This window comes from Urocampus carinirostris, chromosome 4 (assembly GCF_059441175.1).
Source record: "Urocampus carinirostris isolate Australia breed hairy pipefish chromosome 4, RoL_Ucar_1.0, whole genome shotgun sequence".
Lineage (NCBI taxonomy): Eukaryota > Metazoa > Chordata > Actinopteri > Syngnathiformes > Syngnathidae > Urocampus > Urocampus carinirostris.
In genome coordinates, this window is record NC_142352.1 from 32,816,341 (window position 1) to 32,841,550 (window position 25,210).

General features: G+C 39.8%; 1 protein-coding gene, 1 long non-coding RNA gene and 1 pseudogene across 3 annotated transcripts; 1 reads left to right on the forward strand and 2 right to left on the reverse strand.

Annotated features, from left to right (window-relative positions):
- Positions 1-10,634: 10,634 nt before the first annotated feature.
- Positions 10,635-15,370, reverse strand: LOC148367357 (uncharacterized). Of its 2 annotated transcripts, XR_015850196.1 has the most exons (4): positions 15,198-15,370; positions 14,682-14,748; positions 12,324-12,383; positions 10,635-10,712 (listed from the first exon to the last, which is right to left on the reverse strand). It is a non-coding gene; the product is annotated as an uncharacterized LOC148367357 (long non-coding RNA). The 2 variants fall into 2 exon arrangements; XR_015850195.1 differs by lacking the exon at positions 15,198-15,370 and having other exon boundaries at positions 14,682-15,048.
- LOC148367358 (U2 spliceosomal RNA) lies at positions 15,252-15,390 on the reverse strand (annotated as a pseudogene).
- A 185-nt stretch (positions 15,391-15,575) lies between these two features.
- LOC148367359 (serine protease 23-like) lies at positions 15,576-21,719 on the forward strand. Its single transcript, XM_088334235.1, has 2 exons — positions 15,576-15,749; positions 19,747-21,719. Exons 1-2 carry the CDS (start codon positions 15,724-15,726, stop codon positions 20,915-20,917), a joined length of 1,197 nt encoding a protein of 398 aa, XP_088190361.1. The 5' UTR covers positions 15,576-15,723; the 3' UTR covers positions 20,918-21,719.
- The last annotated feature ends 3,491 nt before the right edge of the window (positions 21,720-25,210 follow it).

The following is a 25,210-nucleotide window of genomic DNA, read 5'->3' on the forward strand; positions in this document are numbered from 1 at the left end:
GGTTGTGCCCCAGTACATTATTGGGACGGATGTTAAACAAGAGGGCCTCAGCTGGGCCCCTGGGCTTGCCGGAAAAGGATGGAGGAAGGAAAACAAAACAACACAAATCCTTTGGAGTTCAAATCATGTCATCACCGATTCCCTCAAAAATGAAATCTAAGACAAAATTTTAAAAAATTCTTTCTTTTAAGGTTATTTGTTTGTTTAGTGTGTCATAATTTGACTGAATGCAGCATAATACTAAGTCGCTGGACATTTCACTGTTGCTTTTATAATTGAGAATAAAATAAAAACGAATCATTGTTTACGTTTCCACATCTTTTATCAGTCCTCAAAGGTAACAACAGGTGAGGTAAGGAGATGTGCTAGAAGTGTGCCGTCAGTCACGACTCAGGCATAAACTTAGAGAGTGGCCGAGAGCGCTGGGTGAGAGAGAAGGTCTACATGGAGAAGCTGCACTTTGAGGAAATAGGCAAAAGACAAAAGTATCACTCTCAGGACAATCTTATTGATGATATCGATCCTATCCAAGTACTTGCTTAGTATCGATAATATCGATATTTGGATTGATCCGTCCACCCTTTTTGGTGTGTCCTTTTCCAAACTGATATGTGCTCATACTTTCTATCTATCTATCTATCTATCTATCTATCTATCTATCTATCTATCTATCTATCTATCTATCTATCTATCTATCTATCTATCTATCTATCTATCTATCTATCTATCTATCTATCTATCTATCTATCTATCTATCTATCTATCTATCTATCTATCTATCTATCTATCTATCTATCTATCTATCTATCTATCTATCTATCTATCTATCTATCTATCTATCTATCCATCCATCCATCCATCCATCCATCCATCCATCCATCCATCCATCCATCCATCCATCCATCTATCTATCTATCTATCTATCTATCTATCTATCTATCTATCTATCTATCTATCTATCTATCTATCTATCTATCTATCTATCCATCCATCCATCCATCCATCCATCCATCCATCCATCCATCCATCTATCTATCTATCTATCTATCTATCTATCTATCTATCTATCTATCTATCTATCTATCTATCTATCTATCTATCTATCTATCTATCTATCTATCTATCTATCTATCTATCTATCTATCTATCTATCTATCTATCTATCTACCTACCTACCTACCTACCTACCTACCTACCTACCTACCTACCTACCTACCTACCTACCTACCCTGGTCATATCCCTTGAAAGGGGTGACTCACAACGAGACAAACACATACAAAAACAAAGAAAATAAAAAAGGGAAAAACTAGCAAAAACCACAAATTTTTTTGGACCATGGCTAACCCAAATGCCCAAACACCCGAACAAGTTAGGCACCTCGGCACCTAAGTTGGTCATGCTTTCGTCCTTCCAGATGAAACGGGACACAAGAAAGCAGCCATGTCACTCGGGTCAGCGTGACACAACACACTCTTTTGTTCAACAGCAGGGCCCGACAGCTTTCACTGGTTTACCCCTGCTGCATCATACGGTGCCCTGACCATCCCTTAGAACGCGTCCACAATCCCACTATCCTTTTACAACACCTCTCCACTCCTTTCTATCACCAACAAAAGCTCTAGCTTCCACTATATTTAAACCTCTTTGATGCAGTGCACGCGTAACACCATCCAGCCAAGTCAATCGCGGCCTTCCTCTTGGTCTCCTTCCATTGACTTCTGCTCTGTAGATCCTCTTCAACATTCGCTCCTCATCCATCCTCTCCATGTGTCCAAACCAACCAGGTACTCTCTTATTCACACGCTTGCTCAGTTCCACTACTACTCCAGTTCTGTCTCTCACAATTTCATTTCTCAATCCATCCAATCTTCTCACTCCTAACATAATCGTCAAACACTTCATCTCCAAAACATTTAATTTCCTTCTTAAATCTGCATTCAGGCTCCATACTTTAATAATTTACTCTCATACTTTAATACAGAATAATTTCTGGTCACTGTGTTTGTTTAAGTACTTGGCACTCATCTTTAATCTGTCTTGGGTTGATTTAGAAAAAAAAAGAAGTAATGAAACTGAAATCTAAAACAAATATTTTAGGAATGAGAAATGTCCTCCAAAAGAGGACCCACCCAGACACACACAAGTCAGACACACAATCACACTCATTCCGAACTTGTGAACAAATTCTGTTGTTAATAAAAGTGATAGTCACTTGGAGGATTGGAACATTTCTTAGCAAACCACATGAGATCTGAACTACAGCTATACACACCACGACATGTATTTGAGGCGAACAGACAATTCTGAATATTCTTTTTTAAATCCTCATTTTTGGGGTCATTGTCGTGTCATCAATAGGTTAAAGTTTATAGATGGTAAAGATAATAAACATATTAGGATACAGCATGATATAGAGAGTCAAAGGGTGAGATAGTGGTTATGAAATAGGTTTTTGCCTTAATTGTCATACTGGTTTGAAATACATAAAAATAAATGGAAAATAAAAGTTTGAAAAGTGCATGGGCAATAAGATTAGACTGCATCAGATCAAACTACTAAGTTGGGCCTACTAAAGATGAGCGGAGATCATTTACTGCAGTCAGAGGCATTTGGTTTGCATTTATTTCAAAAAAACCTTACTTTTGATAGAAATGACATAGAGAATCGCTTCTTTTTTGGCATACTCCAACGGGCTGGATCGGGCCTGTGGGCCCTAGGTTTGACGGGGCCGCACCAAAAGATCAGGCCAAAGAGCCGCACCCGCAAAATCTATCCCAGAACCGCATGTGAATGTGCAGTGTCTCACTCACTCACATGTACACACACACACATCCTGAAGCACTTTGTGTCACACAAATACAAAATATGCTACTTCTACCGAAGCCTCCACCTATCCTGTTTCTTTTCCTAATCACAGGCCATATCCTGATGATTTGTTTTTTCTGTCATATGATTTTAACACAACGTCAATAAAACAAGTAGGTATTCCAACAGAGGCATCCCTACTTGGAATCTCTGCTGCATACCTGTCAAGCTCCAGGGCTCCATGCCCTTACAAACTGTCATATTTTCCCTTACAAAATACAAAATAATCTTACACCATATTTTTTTTTCAAACCCTTTTATTTATGTAGTTTAACATGGTATATTGTACATGTGTTCGTTATATAATATATATTGTTAATTAACATTTTGTTGTGAGATACTGAGTTGCTCGACATGTATGAGGTTTATAATAAAAAAGTTCAGAAATGAAGTAGCTTGGACGTTCCCTGTCGAAGGAAAGAATACATGCAAAATAATTAAGTAGAATAATAGATTTTTCTATTCAAATTATTCGTTCATTTTCTGCATTAAATTATTGTTGGTAATATACTGATTAAAGGGATAACCACAAACCTGTCTTTTTTCATTTTCTTCTTTTATACTTCCTTTTTTTCTTAACTTCTTTACACAACATAATAATTCGTAATATAATGCATCAAAGCAAGTGAGCCGTTTGAGAGCCGGCTCTCCTCAATGAGTTGAGCCGAAAAAGCCCGTTCTCTAAAGAGACGGACTTGCTTTCACTACTCAACTACCACATGAAATCCGATGTTTTTTAAGATCACATGTATTTCAAATTTACTCAATCAACCCCTGATCATAATGATGCATGATAGGAAATCCCCAGGCGGCAGACCCATGCGCACAGTAGCATCTAACTGCTCGCTTTGTTTGCAACGAAAAAAACGATACCGAGATATAAGCTACCTCAGAAAACTCGTTTGACTTGATTGATGTGGCGTTTCGTGATTAGTCGGTGTATTCCGGATGGTACCAATCATTGAGAAATTTGTGTTTTTCCGTACAGATTTTCTTGTACGTCGTACACGTCTTAAAATGCATAATAAACGTACTTTGTACGGCAGAAACGTACAGGTTGACAGGTATGGTCTCGAGCGATAAAAAAAACATACAGAAATGGTGGCATCATCATCAACTACGCGTACCAAAACTTCCAAGGTTCAAGAGCATCTTATCCTGAATACTGGCAATCAAAAGACGAGTTGAGAAGTTTGCAAAACAGACCTTGCGTGTCATTCCAGTAGATCAGTGACAGACGAACATTCGAAGGAGAAAGCATGTTAGAAACGGAACAGAGTCTGACCCGCCTCGGTAAGATTGAAGTAAGATTGAATCCAATACGGTTTTGATGACATTTATTATACATTTTATAAGTGTTTATTTGGCAACAAAAGAGGAGGGGGAAGCCACGTAAAGCCTGTCTTTTGCAAAGAAATCTAAGTTAAACAATACTGTATAAATAGAGACAAAGAAGAACAATGATGGGTGGATAATAATAATAAAAAATTCAGCGAGAGAGAATCTCTGCCCGACCCCAACGTACCAACCCGGCCTGAAATTCGGAGGGTATGGGTTGTGCTTGGGCTTATGATCATACCTCTAGGCTGGAAGTGGCGGATAAACCTTTTCCCGCTTGCAAAAGGATTGCTCCCTTGGCAGTTGTTTGACCTTTCGTTATTAAACAACACAAAATATTTCCTTGTACAGGTAGGTCTCTTCAAGTTTAATGGCTCGTGGCACATTCACTTTGGTGGAGAACCGCCTCGAGCCAATCATAGTTTGTGAAACAGGTGACGTTGGCGTTCAGACGGCTGTTTTTGCCCACCGACCACGCTCTGATTTCCTGCTCTGGCTATGGACCAGTTTTGCCCATTTGACCACGCTCCGATCTCGCGCCCCGGCAAATCCACTCACTTCCGCATTCCGATCACGCTCCGATCCCGTGAGCTGCTTGCTCCTCCTTTCCAGCGAGCACCGAATCGCTGGCGTTTGATTCCTCGCACCTGACTTTCTCGATATCCCAATAAACCTTTGTGTGAAACGTTACGGGTTTGGGTCTACCATTTGTTCTGGTTCTGACAGAATGGGGCAACTTCTCGTACAACAACTTGTAAATTCACACAAAAATTAGGCGTGTCAAGTCAATACTTCAAAGGGAACAGTACCAAACAGTACCAGTGTCAAACCTACCGTTTCTTTTTAAAGTACTTGAAAAAGTTGTGGCACAACAGCTAAATGATTTTTTTGAATCAATGCAATCAGGATTCAGGGCTAACCACTCTACTGAGACAGCCCTGATTAAGGTAACCAATGATCTTCTACTGGCTCCAGCGCTTCATCATTCTTGCTGCTGCTGGACCTTAGTGCTGCCTTTGACACAGTGGACCATAATATCTTACTAGAACTAGAATGGATTGGTTTCTCAGGAACGGTCCTCTTATGGTTCAGATCCTATCTCTCAGATAGGACGCACTGTGTTTAATATGGTGCAATGACATCTGAGCCCTTTAGTGTTAACTGTGGTGTTCAGCTGGGTTCAGTACTTGGCCCCCTTCGTTTCAGCATTTACATGCTTCCATTAGGTCATATTATTCGCAAGTATAATATCAGTTTCCATTGCTACGCAGATGACACTCAACTATATCTTCCGATGGAGGAATCTGCCACACTAAATTGTGGAAATTTGGAGGCCTGCCTCACTGAGATTAAAGAGTGGATGTCACTCAACTTCTATCAGCCCTTTGACACTCTTTGTGATTAAGGGCTATACAAATAAAAATGACTTGACTACCAAAACTCCCCAAAATTCGCCTACTTTGCGTTTTTTGTCTTTTGTGAGTCACACATTCACCGGTTGTGTCAACAAAGAACAAGACTGAATTGGTCTTCCAATTCCAAGCAACCAAGTTAACAATTGCTACTGATAATCTCAGGTCCTGTTTATCGTATACGTTGACGGGCCTGTTCTGACTGAAGCAAGCAATTATGGAAGACTAGCTAGCGGCACATGCTAGGATGTCTGTGATGTCTTGTTTATTTCTTACAATCTTTTTAAAGGGGGTTACACTCCACACCTCCTGCTGTTTGGTAATCACGCTGTGCATGACTAGGGAATTAAATATGGCAACTGTTTTCCTTGTGTGAAGAAGGTGGGCGTGAGTGACCATAGCAGGCACAAAGGATAACAAGGGCAGGAAGCCTTCAATTAGTTTGTGGATCCGATCCGTTACCTCATAGAGGCGTCATGGCCACCGGAGGGCAAATGGAAACATATGCTTTTGTAATACAGACGGATTATGCGAGACATTGAGAAAGGCGAGTGCAAATAGTAGATATATTTGTTTGTTTAAAAACAAAACAATAACCTCTAAATATGAATTCATTTCACATTTTCTCTTTAAAGTTCATTCGCTTCATTTTCAACAAATGACACAACCAGGATGTACCTTTGTTAAAAACACACATGAGCCAACAAGCATAGTGAAAGATTTAGTTCCATAACAGGAAAAGTGATTTTCTGGTGGTCTGTCTGAGTCTTATGGTGTCACTCTTTATGCTTTGGCTTTGGCTTATTTATGTGTTTATTATTTCGTGAAATAAATGGTAATGTTCTAAAATTTGGGCAGACATCCCCTCATAATCCAGGCAAAAAGAGTATTGACTGATAATAATACTGAAGGATTTTATACAAGTTACATTTATTGAATGCAATGAAGATTTTTCACAGAGAAGGCTTAAGTTCACTGACAGGTCACGCCGTTCCGAATGTGAATGTTTTGTTTAGTTCTGTCGAAAGCAGGACTCTGACGGAGAAGGCCAAGAAGCAGGAGGCCAGGCACTGATTTGATAATCGCTCGGGGTCCAGACATCGAGGAGACGAGGTGGAGTCCACGTGGGGAGTCTCTGGCCCGCCCATGGGAGGAGTCAGCACGCCCATGGGAGGAGCTGACACACCAGCTTGGGAGAAAGGCGTGGGCAGAGGAAGAACTTCAGAAGATCGATTGAGAGGGACAATTGAGAAGAGGCTCGACAATAATTCGGCTAATTTGATGGAATTCACTTAGTTTATTATTTAAGAAATTGAATCTTCCCCCGTGTGGAAATGCCGGTCTCTTGTTCATTTTTCCACAAAGAAACGAGCATGCATTGTTAGGCGAATGTAAGTTGTGTTTAGTTAATGGATTCAGATAACTAATTCGAACAATTTGGTAAACAATACATTTTTTAATATTTAATTCCTAACAATACTTATGTCCAATCTAAATCATTGCTTCTCAATTGTTTTCTGTCATGGAAGAAGAAAACCTCCAGTGCCCTCCTTAGAGGAAGTGCCACTGCCCCCTAGTGTAGTAGTGTAGTAAAAGTTAAAAAGAAAAATCAAAATGTAAATAGAAAGAAGAAAAGTGAAAAGAAGAAAGGCAAAAAGGAAAGAGAAAGACAAAAAGACAGGTTTTTGTTTTTTGAGGGTACCATTAGCAACACGATGGCTGACAATTGTGTCAGAACTCATTTTATGTTTAATAAATACAAATTTCTCCACTTAGGAGTATTCAATAGAATACACATTTATAGGATAGTCTTTGTATTACTTTCTTATGATTCAAATCAATATTGTTTTCTTTTAAATAAATGACGTTTTTTAACCACTAGGAGGCGCTAAATGATACACAGTGTCCCTTTAAGGGGGCAGAGCGTACGACACTAGGTAGAAAAAAAACATTCTCACAGGGGCCTCAAGTATGCCTTAGCTAGAGGGCTGGGGGTCTTTTTGGAGGCTCACAATTATAATTTAGAGATGTAAGATTAGGAAACAATTACTGATTTTTTTTTTCTCAGTAAGATTGAATCTCTTGTTGTCATGATTACTGACGTGACTCACCTGTGCCCGCTCTTTTGCCACCAACCGCCGCGGGTTCTGATTGGCTCCCTGTCATTACTTGAACCCTGTCCTGGCAGTCCCCTGTTGTCAGTCCGTCTGCAAACCTCAGTTTATACAAGGCAAGTCTTTTTCGACCCTGACTCCTGCCTGTCCCGTTTTTGCTCCTGTTTGTCTCCGGCTACGACCTGTTTTGATCCCGACCACGTCTGCTGCCCCGTCCCGGCTTACGACCCATTTTTGATCCCGACTACGTCTATTTTCCCACCCTGGCTTACGACCCGTTTCCGACCCCGACCACGCTTTTGTTCTCCCTGTCCCGGCTACCGACCTGTTTTTCCGTCCGTGACACCGCCATCGCTCGCTACGGAAGATCCACTTTCGTATTCGGATCACAATCTGAGTGCGAGAACGTCTTGCATCCCGCGTAGCGAGCGCCGGATCGCGGGCGCTGCCCTTCCTCTCTCTATCTCAATAATCTTGTGAGAAACGTTACGCGATTGGGTCTACCCTTTGTTCCGGAGGTGACACTTGTAGTGTTTATCAACTTTGCATTTGTGAGAAATATTTGAGTAAGAGCAAAACGACAATTGTTAAATTTCCAAATTTAACATGGAGATATTCAGAGATGGGATGCTGACATATTTGAACCAGTGATTTCAAACTTGGGGTGACACGGCGGCTGGGTGGTTAGTGCGCAGCCCCCCAGGTTCAGGAATCAAGTCCAGCTACCGCAACCTCCCCGTGTGGAGTTTGCATGTTCTCACTGTGCCTGTGTGGGTTTTCTCTGGGCACTCCGGTTTCCTCCCACATTCAAAAAAAATGCATGTCAGGTTAATTGTCCAAATTTTCCCTAGGTGTGAATGAACGAGTAAGTTGTCTCCGTGTGCCCTGCGACTGGCTGGCAACCAGTTCAGGGTGTCCCTTGCTCACTGCCCGGGATGGGCTTCAGCACCCCTGCAACCCTACTGAGGATGCAGATAATAGATGGATGGACATCTAATTTGAAGACAGCAGCTGAGTGGTTAGCGTGTCCCCTGCACAGTTCTGTGGTCATGGGTTTAAATCCAGCTATCTGTCTTCCTGTGCAGAGTTTGCATGTTCTCAACGTGCTTGGTCTGTCCAAATTGTTCCTAGGTGTGAGTGAGCGAGTGAGGTGTCTGTTCCCTGTGCCCTGCGATTGGCTGGCAACCAGTTCAGGGTGTCCCCTGCCCACTGCTCGGAGATAGCTGAGATGGGCTCCAGCACCCCCGCGACCCTACTGAGGATAAACGATGCAGAATATGGATATATGTGTTTTAGACTCAAAAACAGGTCCATACTGTTGCTCCCAGTGCTGCTGTAGATCTTTCACCAGCCGGGTGTCATTTTCCAAAGGGGCAGGAAGCCACATGATGAGCCTTACAAAATGAAAGGAAAGGCTTAAAATCACTCAATGAACAAGTCATCACTCATGTGCCGATGAGAGACCAATGCATAACGACGCGGGAAACCCCCAAAATTTTAGCTAGCATGCGGACGAAAATGCGGCCCACCTGCAAAATGACGACGCGGACGCAAAACGTGATACTGAAGGAAAACAACATTCACGTGCAGGAAATCAGAGCGAGGTTATCAGGAAGGTGAAGATTTGTTGAAATTCCTGCACGCGTTTGACATGCACAGTGATTCGATTCCAAATTGAATGATAAATTCCATACATTATTCTGTGTATTTTTGTAATATTTTTTAGTATTGCCGTAGTTTCATTTTTGTAGTATTTTGCAGTATTTCTGCAGCAGTATTTTGTCGTATATCTGTATTTTCTTAGTATTAATGTATGGCTATTTTGTTTAGTATTTCCTTCATGTTTCTGTAGTAGTTTTGTAGAATTTCTGTAGAACTATATTGAACTATATTGAAATTGTTTTCACAGTAGTATTTTTTGTCACGACCAGAACGGGATCAGGACCCAATTGCGTAACGTTTACCACCGGTTTTATGGAAAGAAAGAGGAAGGGCTGCGCCCACGATCCGGTGTTCGCTGGACACGGGAAGCAAGTCGCTCTCGCACTCGGATTGTGAGGAAGATGGCGGTGTCGAGGATAGAAAAAAACAGGTTGATAGCTGGGACAGGAGAGCAAAAACGTGGTCAGGGTCGGAAACGAGTCGTAAGCCGGGACGGGAGAGTAGACGTAGTCGGGATCAAAACAGGTCGTAGTCGGAGACAAACGGTAGGAAAAATGGGACAGGCGGGAGTCAGGGTCAAAAAAGGCTTACCTTGTATCAACAGAGGTTTGCGGACGGACTGACAACAGGAGAGTGACAGGACTGGGTTTAAATAGGGACAGGGAGCCAATCAGATCCCGTAGCAGTTGGCGCCAAATGAGTGGGCAGATGGGTGATTCACATCGGTAATCATGACATATTTGTATTATTTCTGTGGTATTTTTGCAGTATTTCTGTCCTAAAATTAGTGTAGTTGTATTTTTGTATCATTGTCTCACTGTAGTGTTTTTATAGAATTTCTGTAGTATTTTGTAGTATTTCTGTAACAGTATTTTTTTAGTATTCCTTTAGTAGTTTTGTGATATTTTTGTTGTAGTATTTTTGTTTTATAGTATTACTGTATTTGTCATGATTGCCGAAGTGAAGACACTTCGGCAATCTTTTGGCTTGCCGGAGCGCGCTCTCTGATTGGCTGACGTTCTCCTCTTAAGCGGTCAGCGTCCAGAGAAGGACGTCAGACCGTACTTCTGTGTTCCTGTGTGTTTTGCCAGATTACCAAGTACCAAAGACTACTCTCCTGTTTTGATTCCTGCCTTCGGTTCCGACCTGTTTCTGCCCCGCGTTTACGATCTACTCTCCTGCCCTGGCCATCGACCTGCCCTCTAAGACGTATTGATTCTGCTTACCTGTCACGGAACTGCCGTTCCGTCCAACGCTGCTAGCGACCGACAACCATCGGCTCCCAAAGCCAGCTCTGTCAGCTCAATCCAATAAAGATTCCTTTAAAACGAACACAATTGAGTCCAAGATTCCATCCTGGTTCATGACAGTAGTAGTATTTATGTCGTGTTTTTTGTATTACTGTAGTTTTGTTTTTGTAGTATTTTGCAGTATTTCTGCAGCAGTATTTTTGTAGTATATCTGTTTTCTTAGTATTAATGTATTAATATTTGTTTGTATTCCTTTCATATTTCTGTTGTAGTATTTTTGTAGTGTAATTTTATTTTCTTATCATAGTATTATTGTAGTATGTTTGTAGTATTTCTATAGTATTTTGTCGTATTTCTGTAGTAGCATTTTTGTTTTAAAGTATTACTGCAGTAGTATTCTTGTAGTACTTTTGTACGATTTCTTTAGTAGTTATGTAATGTTGCTGTGGTCGTATTTTTGTATTACAGTATTGCTGTAGTTATATTTCTGCAGTTTTTCCATAGTTTTTTTTTTTTTGGTGTAATAAATATTACCGTTGATGGTGTATTAGTAGTCTGTGCAGCCCTTTGAGACTTCTTGTGATTAAGGGTGTCACAAATAAACATAACTTTACTTGTAACTCAAGGGTGGTCAAACTACGGCCTGTGAGTCACATGCAGCTTGACAGGCTTTTGAATCTGGCCCTCCAAACAGAACTGGTCAAAATATCATGACAATCATAAATAAAGCTAAGTTAAATTTCTGTAGTAGTACAGAATGTTTGTAATTTAATATTACTGTAGTGGTATTTTGTAGTATTTCTGTCGTAGTTTTTTAGTATTTTTATCATAGTATTTGTGTAGTATTAATTAGGTAGTTTTTTTAATATTTCTGTAGTAGTATGTTTGTATTGTAGTATTACTGTACTAGTATTTTGTAGTATTTCTGTAGTATTTTCTTGTAGTATTTTCATAGAATTGTTTAGTAGTTTTGTAATATTTCTGTAGTAGTATGTTTTTCTTTTTTTTGGTGTAATAAATATTACTATTGTTGGTGTATCAGTAGTCTGTAGTCTGTGCAGCCCTTTGAGACTTCTTGTGTTTGAGAGCTATACAAATACACATTTGACGTTACAGAGCACATGATGTAGGATATATTATACAAAAGTGAATATACACCTCACATTTCTGCAGATATTTCATCATAATGTTTAAAAGAACATCACAGAAGAAATATAATGAAATGTCGTCTGTGTAAAGCTTATAAAGCAGTGTAAATTTATTTCCCCCCCTCAATAAATTTCAAATATAGCCATCAGTAGCTAAACCCCTGGTAACAAAAATGAGTACACCCTCAAGTAAAAGTTCCTGAAGTTCAATATTTTCTGTTGCCACCACGATTTTGCCGAATCACCGGACGAAAGCATGACCAACTTGGGTGCTATTTATTTCCCTTTTATTTTCTTTGTTATTGTATGTGTGTGTGTCTTGCTGCCTCTTGAGTGATATGACCAAGGTAGAAGGATAGATAGATAGATAGATAGATAGATAGATAGATAGATAGATAGATAGATAGATAGATAGATAGATAGATAGATAGATAGATAGATAGATAGATAGATAGATAGATAGATAGATAGATAGATAGATAGATAGATAGATAGATAGATAGATAGATAGATAGATAGATAGATAGATAGACCTTATTCCTGAGGGCGGCTGTTGCTTCTTCCACTGCTTTGGCAGGTCTCCATTAGAAATACTACAAAAATAGCACAAAATTACCACAAAAATGTAGTGCTTTCTTGTATTATTTTATTTTCATTACGAAAAGAAAAAATATACCAAACAAATAAGACAAAAATACTACTATGAAAATACTACAAATTTGGCAGGAGGCCTAGACCACCAGGAGGAAAAAAATAAGGAATCTGTTAACAAATAGGACATTTCATGAAATTTCACCATATATTGTCATATTTTTTTGTTTGGATTAAGAAAGCAAGCAGGGCGGATGTGGCCCGCTGGCTGTAGTTTGCCCACCCCTGTTCTACACTGATATCTTCACTTTGTAGCAACCGCCGTTCCTTCAACGTTGACCCTGGAGAAAATATTTATGGAATTCAGAGTTTACTCACTTTTCTCAGATGGTTTACATATTTATCTGGTGACAACTGAAATAATATGAACGGAATGGCTGTGCTCCATTAGGGCATCAACCGCGTTGAGACGCAAAAGCATTTTTGGGTGGAATTTCCCTTTTTGGGAGGGTTATTCACCTCTAGAGTGACCTACATGATTGCTTGCAAACGACTGTGATCATGGCCTAACTTGTTCTGGCCTGAGAGAGTAAAATGTCTTTTTTTCTTTGAAGAGCTGCTGAGTCAGCAAAACCCAAATGTCTGGTCAGCTATTTTGGGCAGGTTTTTTTTATCTGGGGTAACCTATCTGACTACTTGTAAAAAGATGGAGTTTATATTAAATGTTGTTCTTTTCTAGGAGAGCGGAATGTCTTTCTTGAGAAAAAAAGACGAGTTAGCAAAATTAAAAGAGTTGTCCACTTTTGGGGGGCATTTTTTTCCCCAGATAGGGCAACCCTTCTAACTGCAAGAAATTGTGTTCAAATGTAATGTTGTAGTCTGGAAGACAAAGATGTCTTTCTGGAAAAAACTGCTAAGTCAGCAAAACCGGTAGGGGTGAGTCCGTTTTTGAAGCACATTCTCCTGTACAGTGACCTACCCGATTGGTTGTGAAGGATTGTGATCCTGACAAAACTTATATCTCTCTGGGACAGTCAACAAAACCAAAAATGCCAAGTTCGATTTCAAGAGTAGTTTTCATGTATGAAGTAACCTACTTGACTGTAAAAGATGGCATTGATATACAATGTTTTTCCAGCCTCAGAGAGTGGAGTGTCTTTCTGGAAAAAATGCTTAGTCAACAAAAGTTTTAACATTTATGGTACCCTACCCGATTGCCTGCAAAAGATAATGGCCAAGGTGGACAGACACACAAACAGACAAATCGATATACACGCTTAGATCCCTAACAAAAACATTGTCTCAACCCTCGCAGGTGATCAAATAATTCTTGGTCCTCACAATGACAAAATGCGTCTATTAGCATTCTTTCTCGGTTGTGTTTGGTATCAGCTAACAGTGTTTACTCTTTGTCATGAAGATTTAAGAGTTGTATAGGAAACAGACTTTGTGTTGTGAGTTCCTCTTGGACTCGTCCTGAGACTTGGCCCACGTTCCCAAACATTTCGCAGCGAATAACCGCTTAAAGGCCCTTTGTGGTGAGCAACTGGAGCCGAACAGCTGTTTTGTGGCCTTAGGGGACAACGAAAAGGGTAAGAAATGAGAAAGTGAGAGGCACAAAAACAGGAAAACAAAAAAGGAGTCTAGAAGGGAGTAAAGCATAAACGCGGGACACGAAGGTGTCCGACAATTTTTCGATTGTGTCGGGCGACAGAAGCATGAGAGTGGCTGGACTTTTGACAATGAACACGGACAGTAGTCCAGGGAATGTGCGTCTCCGTGACAACAGTGGGCACAGCCAAACACATGGCTTCTTTCATAAGCAGCTCAAACACAAATGACTTTCTCACAAGCACGAAGCAACACGAGTTTACAAAAAGACATTTTCAAAAATAAAGGACATCCTGCACAAAAGGAAGAATGAAAGGCTGTTTTAGAAGTACTGTAAATCATTCTTGATCTCACATGTAACATCATTTTTTGCCATATAGGTCAACCTTTCCAACTGTCTGCAAGACATCGTGTTGAAATTAAATGTTTTTATGGTCCTGAAAGATGGTGGTGTCTTTCTGGAAAACTGCTGAGTCAAACCAAAACAAAAAAGGGCTGATTCATTTTCTTTTCTTTTGCTTTATCACCTTTAGAGTAATTTACCTGATTGCTAATGAAATAAAGTCACCCTGTCCAAACCGTCTCTGGCCGGGGAGAATACAATGTCTTTCTAGAAAAACTAATGAGTAGGATACAACAAAAGAATGCAGTCAGCTTTTGTGGCTGTTTTAACATCTGGGGTAACCTACCAGACTGCCTATGAAAGATGGTGTTGATATCCAATGTCGTTCTGGCCAGGGAGAGTAAAATGTTTTACTAGGAAAAATAAAATGCTGTGTCAACAAAATCAAAAGTTCTGGGTCAGATTTTTTGGGCATTTTTCCACATCTAGGGTAACATCTGACTGCCTTTGAAAGATGGCAGTCATATTTAAACTCCTCCCCCTTTGCATTTGTGGAAAACAAACTCAAACAAACAAACAAATGTAAATGTCAATGTTAGATCAATTAGAGAGATAGAAAAAATGAGAGAAAATGAAGAAAATGAAATAGAGAAAACATTGAAAAAGAGACATTAGGAGAGAGAAAGAGATGGAAAAACCGTAATAGAGAGAGACAGAAAAAAACTGAAACAGATAGAATTATAGAACGATAAAGAGGGGGGGGGGTTTAAGGGTTATTTAGCTATCTTCGTTATTCATTATTCATTATCCGTTATCGGTCAGTTCATAATACGCTACAAAGCCTAGGAGCCGGGACACTTACTCTCAGCCAAAAGGCCAAGCTAAGGTCCTAGCCCTAAAGCCTTGTTGCGATCATTGCGAATGCACCGTTCCCGGAGGTACTGCAATATCGGGCCGATGCGTGGAGTGGACAGAGCAAGCTCTTATTCCATCTCCGGAATGCAAAAATCAAAGCCTAGGAGTCGGGACTCTTAGTTAAAAACTATAGAAATGATCCCTAAGAGTATTGAATTAGAGAAAAAGAGAGGGATAGACCAAGAGAAAGAAAGAGAGGAACAAAAAGTGAGGGAGAAAGAAATAGAAAAAGTGAGCGTTTCAAAGGGGGCCGACTCTCGCAGTTCACATCATAAAGCATGTTCATAAAGCCGTTTCGTTCTTGAACTACGCATCACTACAACGTTGCAGTCGCAGGAGGACTCCGCGTATCACTTTGCGATGAGTTCGATGCAGTCGGGAGACTTCAGCTTCTGCCTTTGACGCTCAAATAGTTGAGCATCAAAAACTGCGAGAGCTCAACTTGGACAGCCGGCGTTTATCTTGCATGAAGGATGTACGCCAAGACTAAACAATCACAGTAAGTATTATTCGAAATGATTTTTATTTATATTATCAAATACCAATTTACAAGGAACATTATTTCACGTGAACAACAATTAGAGCTTGGGAAAAAAATCATTTTCATTTGAACAGCACCTCAGATTAGATAGTACAGTAAACGATCTTTAAAAGTAATCCCAAATACTTAAACATGCAAAATGTGAGGAATTGGACGATTTTCTTTTTCCATATTCCATTGGTATTTTAAAATTATTTCCCTAGATAATGCATTTTGAGGACAGCATGTTTTGTCTTCAGTCTTGGGTGGGTCACTAGAAAAAAAGGAATTAGTTACAGTTTTAGTTACTTCTATCAAATTGTGTCTATAAGGTACCCCCCAGGTTTTTGACACCCAAAAAGTAGTGTGTTACTTTGAAAGTACATCTAGGTACAAATTACATTTTATACTATAGTCACATTGAAGCAGACCCCTAAAACTATTGAAAAATATCCGCATGATAAAAGAAATAGAAGAAAACGAGTACACCAACCTGTGAAAGTGTAAAATCCTTCATATTTCAAGGATATCTTGAGAGCTTGCAAACTATCACTGCCAAGACACTCCATATCCATTTTGTCATTTATCTTCAAACCAGTTGAAGATTTCCTTCGCCTTTTCTGGGTAATATCCAAGACGTGTTTTTTCTCTCCAGGGATGGTATTGCAAAAATAATTTTACAATTTTACTATAAATTGCATGCTCACGTTTGCTTGATTTAGTTGTTCCTGAATAAGCCACGCCCCTCCCCATTCACTACCTGTGATTCACAAACATATAAACTGACCCTCTGATTTCAGTATATTATAGTTGTAAATACAGCTTAAATGTGGGTATATACAGTAAGGAGAATATCAGAATATCAGTAGGGAGAAATTCAGTGCTCCTTTACTACTGTGCTCTTGTAACTGCATTCAGTTATATTTTGCACGTAGATATAAACATGCCAGCTCACAGAGTATTTGTATGTAGCATTGTGGTGCAGACGAATTGAGGACTGCGTGCGACCTTAAGAGCAAAAGAAGAATCGTCAAATATAAGACGTCGTAATTCATGATCTGCTTTCAAAAGTAGCGAGTAACGCACTATGTTGTTACGGCAGTTGGGTTACCTCATTTTATTGACGCGTTACCGCACTTGTTAACGAGAAAAGTAACTCCGTCCCAGTAACCTATTCCTTTGTTACTCCCAACACAGCTTGTTTTTGTAATCCTAAACTGTGACATCATCGGAGGAACTCCAGCACCCTAGCAAGCTAGTCGCCATATTGTTTGACATGTTAATTATTCAAAAGGGTTACCGGTGTTTTAAGTAAAGTTTTATTACTTTTTGTGACGAATACCTAGCCATTGTGTCGCAACTGGTCGCAGTAACGGTACAATAAACGGCGAGCAGGCAAAAAGAGGCTAACTGGAGAAAAAAACAAACGTAAAAAAGCAGGAAAGCCCACAGCAGCCCCGACGCTAACGGGAGCTAGCCAGACAAAATTATACCAACAGCGAAACACACAGCAAAAATAATTTAAAAGCCACAATTGCCTACTTCCAAGAAGAGATGAGAGATATGCTGAATGCTGTAAATGCTGGCATTACATAATAATAATAATATTATTATTATTAATAATAATAATGTTGTATCAATGAGATTTGCCATTTTAAAAGTGTTATGTTCCTTCAATGTCACAACTCTACTGCAAACAAGCCATGTGGTTCAACTATGGGACTAAACTTCTCAAGTTCCTCTGGCGCGTGGAATATTTTGCAACATTTTTGCAGAAGGGTGCGGGAGAAGACTAAACATTCTGTGCCTGAAAGAAAAAAAATCTGTTTGGGAGTACCTTTAATGAGCTGTACAGAGTTTGGAACTTGGTTTCTCTCTGTCACCTTCTCCTGGCTTGCCATCAATGCAGCCTCTGTCAAGCTCCTCATGTCGCACGTGCAAGTATGTCCATTTCTTAGATCCACTTGAATAAATTTCTTTTTCATCTTTTTGTGGATCGGATTGGCGTATGGACTCTACTGGGAGCAGGTCTTTTCTTACTTTCACCATTTTCATGCTAAACTGACACATACAAACAAAAAACCCTGCGGGGACTAGTATGACGTCACACTCCAGCACTCCCCCCAGCCAATTACCCGAATCTAATGTGTTCCACCACAAACAGCGCTGATAAAAGTAAAAAAGGCGCAGTCAAAAAAATAAAGCACAAGGGCTATTTGAACTCAGTTGGACATTGATAATATGTACTTAATGTAGAAAATATTTAACTTTCATCTTTTGAAAGACCCCTCAAATGATGCAACCCACCTGTAAAATATCATTAGGAGTAAATTGATTTTGTTGAAATAAAGATGGTGCTAATTTGGTAAAGGTGTCTCAAATTTGCGCAACTCCTTAAGTGCGAACATATAAAAGTACTGTATAGAAATGACCCTTTTTGTTAAACATACTTAAAAACTGCCAAATGTCAGTTAGGATGAGCTCAAGCGCTACCAGCGAGGATAAAATGAGTATCCTAATAGCATTGTTTTTCCTGGATTCTGACCCCCTGAAATCAAACCAAAAGTAAAACTTTCAAAAGATACAAGTGTACAATAAATACATGTTTAATTTACCATAGATGTAATATACTCATGGAACCTTATTTTAAAATAACTTTAGCACTGGCGGGACAGCGGCTGAGTGGTTAGCGCGTTCGTGGCGCAGTTCAGAAGTCATGGGATCAAATCATCCTGTGTGGGGTTTGCATGGTCTCCCCGTGCTTATGCATATCAGGTTAGCTGGCAACCACTTCAGAGTGTCCCCTGCCCACACTACCTGAAGATAGCTGGGATGGGTTCCAGCATCCCCACAACCCTACTGAGGATAAATGGTGCAAATAATGGATGGATGGATTTTAACAACTGGGAAACATGTATATACTAACTCAAATAATTATTCTCTATTGAATTCAATTATCAATGCCCTGACTTGTACGCAATTAAAACATGTTTTTGTCAAAACTGCCTAAGATTCTGTTGTTGATGACATCCTTAAAACCCCAAATGTGTAATATTTGACCACTAGAGGGGACTGTATTAAGTGGGACGAGCAAGGGCCAGTAATACACTGCACTGGGTGGCAAAAGGATGCCGGACAAACATGGCGCCAACTTAAGTGTTTAATAAACCCATGATTTTTTGGTCCGATAGCTCGTGTATTTTTGCCTAGTATTGAAATCAATGTTTTTTACTGCAATTTTTTGTACCACTAGGAGGCACCAAATATTACACACTATCCCTTTAAAAACTACTTGCGAAGTCTACCAAAGGTCAGGAAACAAGTATCAACTGTAATGAATTGTAATAATAGTTACATGACTAAATTCTTAAAGAATAGGAGACGTACATCGAAAGTCATTAAAATACAATATTAGTTTAATCTTTTAAAGTTGCATGTGATCCCAAAGTGCGAGAAATGGCATGTCCAAGTGTCCAGTTCTTAGGATTTAAGTCCGAGTTGATCGAAGCGTTCCAAAAATACTCCTTGACAATATTATTTTGTTTGCCTAGTAGACTTATTGCCAATTCCAATAGGACACTTTAGGGATTTTCCATGAGAGTCCCTTAAGGCTTGATCTTTGCCCCTCCGGACATATTTGCTCATTAAATACAGTGCATGTCTGCATTTGCTAAATTCCGACGCGATGAAAAGCCCTTCCTCTGTTCCCAGCCGGTTCATTTCAAATCTATGATGCTGGTTTTGGAAACATGGATGTTTTCCATGCGCGCGGTCTAAGGGGCTCAAACATGGGCTTGACACAGTGTTTTAGTCTAAATGAAATCAGCATTGGGATTTAGTTTGGGTATGGAAAACGGTTTTATTTCTGTTGGTTTCTCTTTTTAAGGCATTTACGAATATTACAAAAAGCATGAACTATTCAGATCCTAGTCACAGAAATGAGTTTCATCATCAGTCCTCTGGGTGTCGTCTGCAGGTTCCCCTTCATCCACATACTTCTGTTCCTCGTCACCCTTCCCGCGGCCTTCACCTTCTCACGACCTCGGTGGATTCTCCAACGCGTCCCCGTGGTCCTCCCACAGCAAAGCGAGAGTCGCCCGGCCCCGAGTTTCCTGTCTCAAGCCCGCCTTGAGGTCACCTCGCCTTGTGGCCCGGAATGTCACAAAACCGTGCCTCCGCCCAGCTACCAGGACCTGCGGCAGTTTTTGTCCTACGAGACTCTTCACTCCAACGGTCGACTCACCGAGACCGCCATTGGGATCTACGGCCTTAACCTCGGGTCCGACAAAAGCCCTGGATACTCCTTTGCTGTGTCTGAAAATGGTCAACGGTCACATACCAGACGGAAGCGTCAGATCTTCGGTCACGACGGACGATACAGCATTGCCGGGCAAAACTTTGTACTCAAGTATCCTTTCTCAGCGGCTGTCAAACTGTCCACCGGCTGCTCTGGTACTCTCGTCGGGGACCGGCATGTTTTAACTGCAGCTCACTGTGTTCACGATGGTAAAAACTATGTCAAAGGGGCCCAGAGGCTCAGAGTGGGCTTTCTGAAACCCAGGCGGGACCTCCACACCCCAGTTTCTAACTTGACCAACCAAGTTGAGGTAGGCCCCATCGACATCCCAATGGTTTCGGAGAAGATGAAGTTCCAGTGGATCCGAGCCAAGCGCACCCACATACCCAAAGGCTGGATCAAAGGCAACGCTAACGACATCGGGATGGACTACGACTACGCTCTTTTAGAACTCAAGAAAACCCACAAACGCCGCCACATGAAACTGGGTGTGAGCCCCCCTTCGCGGAGTCTCCCCGGGCAACGGGTTCACTTCTCGGGATTCGACAACGACCGTCCGGGACATCTGGTGTACCGTTTTTGCCAGGCCGGAGAAGAAACGTCTGACCTTCTTTACCAGCATTGTGACGCCCAACCTGGGGCCAGCGGGTCGGGCGTTTACGCCCGGATGTGGGAGGGACGGCGTCGGCGCTGGCTGAGGAAGGTGATAGGTGTATTTTCTGGCCATCAGTGGGTGGAGCGTCAGGGGGCGTCTCAAGAATTCAACGTAGCCGTGAAAATTACACCTCTCAAATATGCCCAGATCTGTTACTGGATTAAAGGTAACTTTGTGGACTGTCGAGAGGGCTGAAAAAAAAGAGTGATGCGGAACTGAAGGGAATGGCCAAAAATCAGTGCGTGGAAAAAACACGGCTTATGTATTAAGTACAAACATATTGTAATAGCACACGGGTATCATCGCCCAGCGTCAGGCAGAAACCAAATTTGTTTAAGTTCACGATACCAATGTGTTGATGGAAATCCATTCAAAACAAAATCTATTCATGCCCTTTAAAACACGAGCGTTCAGAGTTGGTGGCAAAACTGCACTTTTTTTCCCCACCGCTGGGATCCGTGCAGCCATTTTTTGTTGTTGGTGTGAATCATGTATTTTAAAGAGCCAAGAATTATATCTGCAATTCACAAATCCAATTTTTACTCTTGCGCCTACATTTATCAAGACATATGACTTAAATCGAGAAAATTGCAACTATATTGGTTTTTGAGATAATCTCTCCCAATATAGGTAATGTATGCCGTGTTTAGGTGTAGCATACACCTGTCTCTTGGGCGGAACCTCTCGGGGGCCATGAGGCTTCATAGGGCAATGCCCTACAAACTAATGCCAGCCGCTGTTAATCAAGAGAAAAGAAGAAATGCAAAAGCGAAGCCACCAGAGAAGTGTGGCATCAGTTTAAGCAGACTTGTAGAGAAACATGGCAACAATTTCAAGCACTTCACCCCAAATACAAGCACTTTTTAATCCTTGAAAAAACAACAAAATTAAAGTATTTTCAAGGACTTGTACAAACCAAAGTCGGGGACAGAAATTCAAATCGTTATTTCCATCGACTACATTGGGTATTAAAATTAAATAAAAATTCAGAAATACACTTTAAAATGTGTGATTGCACTGATTTATATTTTTGTTGGATGTACAAGTGAGTTACCAAAGGTGCCATTTAATTGTGTCAAGTTCTTACATATGTTTACACCATCTTTTTTTGGAAAAAGCTGTTTTTGCAAACAAAATATACTGGTTCTGCTAAATCAGTTGTATGCCATAAAGCTTGGTTGATAGTGTAAATATGGTTTAACAAAAAAAGAAATCCACTTTAACTCATTCAGTGCTATACGTAAAAATATGTTCCAGAGTGCCAAAACTGTTTAAAAAATAACAAACTATTATAAAGGATTTGATCCAGCTCATCATTAATATTAAGCCCCTGGGAATAATTTCAGTAGGAAAATCACCTTTAAATGGCAGGATTGGCTTTAATCAGATCTTTGTCCACACTTTGAGAAGGCCCCCACTTCCAAGTGGTGTTTCCTGTAGCTACCGATTAAAGTGTGTAGGAGGCCCCTGGCTCAGGAGGTAAAGCGCTCGTCTTGGGATCAAAAGATCGCGGTTCGAATCCCGGCTCCTCCGTGTTACATGTCGAAGTGTCCTTGGGTAAGACACTGAACCCCTAATACCCCCAATAAGCAGGTTAGCGCCTTACATGGCTGCACGGCCGCTATTGGGAAATGTGAAGCACACTGTAAAGCGCTTTGGGAAGTCTTGACTTCAAAAGCGCTATATAAATGCAGATCATTTCATTTCATTTCATATGGCAGACAGGTAGTGAAGCAGAATGTGAGAGAAGAAAATATATATGGATAAGTACAGGGCTTCTTTTTCTATTTCTAAAGACTATTATAAAGTCCCTTTGTCATTTTCGGAGCAGCGAGGGATGACGTTTCGTGCACATCTGCAGGATCGAATTTATGTGAACATGTCACCGGAAACATCGGGCGCTGACAAGTTCCTGCAAAGTTCATGCATCGTTATGCATAAGTTCAGTGTTCTTGCTATAAATGGTTATCTTACTCCTGCGTTTATGGAAAGCATTGTTTAGATATTGAACGTATCACAAATGCAGAAGAAAAAGCACAGACGTATTTGATATTCTTAAAAAACTTAGCAATGTTCAACTGCTGTTTACTAAACAATGGGAAAAGCTAGGAGATGAGACAGAGATGAGAGTGGAAGCTTTCTTTTGATATGTCCTATGTCGGTAAAGCTTCAGATCGAAATTTTCTGTAGGCCTTCAATAAGGAGTCAAAATTTCAACAATTGGCTGGCACCCACATTTCCCATTTGAGAGAAACGTCTGGCATTGAATGATTTAATCATTTTTTTTTCGGCTTTTAAAACTGCATTACTTTGTAACAGAACGGTCAATTAAATTATATAAATGCTTCAGTAAACTGTCTTCTTCTGCAATCATGTTCAATCACAAAGAAACCTCACACTGTGGTCATTTCGACGCCATGTTTTATTTCCAATGCCCTCCAAAATATGCTAAGGGTGAAACGAATACTGTAGAAAGCCGAAATATAAGTACTAGCTGCTTAAAAACGATGAAATAGGATGTGATCCAGGGAAGGTTCAAAAACTGCATGCTGCAATACATAACAGAGAACCCAACTCGTGTTTCATTGACATCAGTATCTTTTTACTCCCAAATTGTCGGTTTCATTAAACACAATGACCTGAGCTCATGAAAGTGAAAATGAAACGTGTTTCTGAAACGCATAACTGCGGTTCACTTATATGTTGAAAGGCTTTTAGCAAACCTCCAAAATTAGGCATTGTGTTTTTGAGCTAAGAATTGATAGGTTTCTGCCTTTGGATTTCTTCACCCCTAAGGGAACTCATTCAGTGCCAAAGATGGATTTTTGCATCATTTTTTCGCAATGCAAAAAAAATAAAAGAAAATTGTACCTCCTTGTCAAAAAAAAAAAAATGACCCCATTGTATGTGGCTTAATTAGTTTTTTTTGTTAAGAAAGTTATATTTTAACCGTAATTTATAACAAAATCAAACTCACATTGCAAAAAACCCCACCAATCAATACTCTAACTCCATTGTTTTGGGAATTAGAAGATATTTTTACCTCACTTTATATTAACATTACACCCATACTACAAGAAAATAGTTTCACACCCCATTGTCAGAAAAGGTTATTTCGTTTTTTTTTCTAATTTAAGATATTTTTACTTCAATTTATAACAAAATTACTCACATTGCCAAGAAAATAAAGTAATACATACTTATTCCATTGTCAGAAAATGTTGCTTATTTTGATTGTAATCGAACGAAATTCAGAACTCTGTAATTCAATACCTACTTTTCTCTTCTAGCTTATTTTGTATGATTTTGCTAATTTTTAATGACCTGGGGGAAAATATTTCTTAAAGGTTCAGTATTATTTGACACCTAAATGTTGCATTAAAAAGCACATTTTGATATTTTGCTTAATTAATGTTTTTTAAGATTAGCAAAACAGTAGTCATTTATTTTAAATAAGATTTATTTTATATTTGTATTTCATTGTATAACTTAATTAAATAAATACGCAAACTTTTCTATTCTTGCATTTGATAACATTATTTGAGTGTAAACGGGGAAAACGTAAATGAGAAAATCAATCTGACACTAAATGAGTTCATCTTAAAAGGGAAGATTTTGACCAAAGGGAATTTCAGGTCAACAGCGCCACCTTCTGTAGATATACAAACTCCCGAAGAAAATCGCTCATATCAAGGCGTGAAGGGCCTCTTCTACCTTCCAATTACGTCTAATTCCAAATGCATCATCGATGCGTTTTTCATTCAGATCGTGGATGCCAAATGCATTCAAAACAATAAAATGTCAGCCGACTTTAATGTGACTTAAAACGAGGAACAAGTCAACGTAAGGCAGGAGGCATTTAAATGAGCTTCACACCAGAAGAAGGCAGGAAACAAAGTGACCTTACTCAGAATACATGAACTAAGCGTGACTCCGAATTAAGCACCCATGTCGTAACACATCCTTAGTAAAGGACATTCAACATGAAAAATGAGTTATCTCCAATGTTTACAAACACAGGGCCGATTGGAAAACGACGGAGTCTGATGGTGGACATAAAAGTAGAGGATGCCATGTAAACTAACTTGCTAGAACATTGTGTACCTTTACTATAGAGGACCAGTCCTGCCATAAGTACAAATAGATGTATCAATAAATAACTAAAAATATATGCCATATAAATAAATGAACACATAAGTCCTATTATACCCCAAAAATATGACAAACATGCAATTTCATCGTCTATTGATGCATTAGGTCATTTATTTATTTTTGTCATAATATGCCTTTATAATGAGTCGTGGTCGTTTTTTGTCGCAACAAATTGTTAATCAAATCAAGGGGCCACGGTCAAACTGGCCGGGCTTTTGACCAAACCTCGTTTAATTAAGATTTTATTGGGACAAAATACGACAAGAAAAACTTATCGAAATGAATAAATTGCATTTTCTTTTTGTATTTGGATAGGACAAGTTTTATTTATGTGTT

Bases quoted from the DNA above. Each gene is read 5' to 3' on its own strand.
- LOC148367359 (XM_088334235.1), top strand. From the start codon at position 15,724: ATGTACGCCAAGACTAAACAATCACA. The intron at 15,750-19,746 runs GTAAGTATTATT...TGTCGTCTGCAG, and splicing joins GCCAAGACTAAACAATCACA to GTTCCCCTTCATCCACATAC.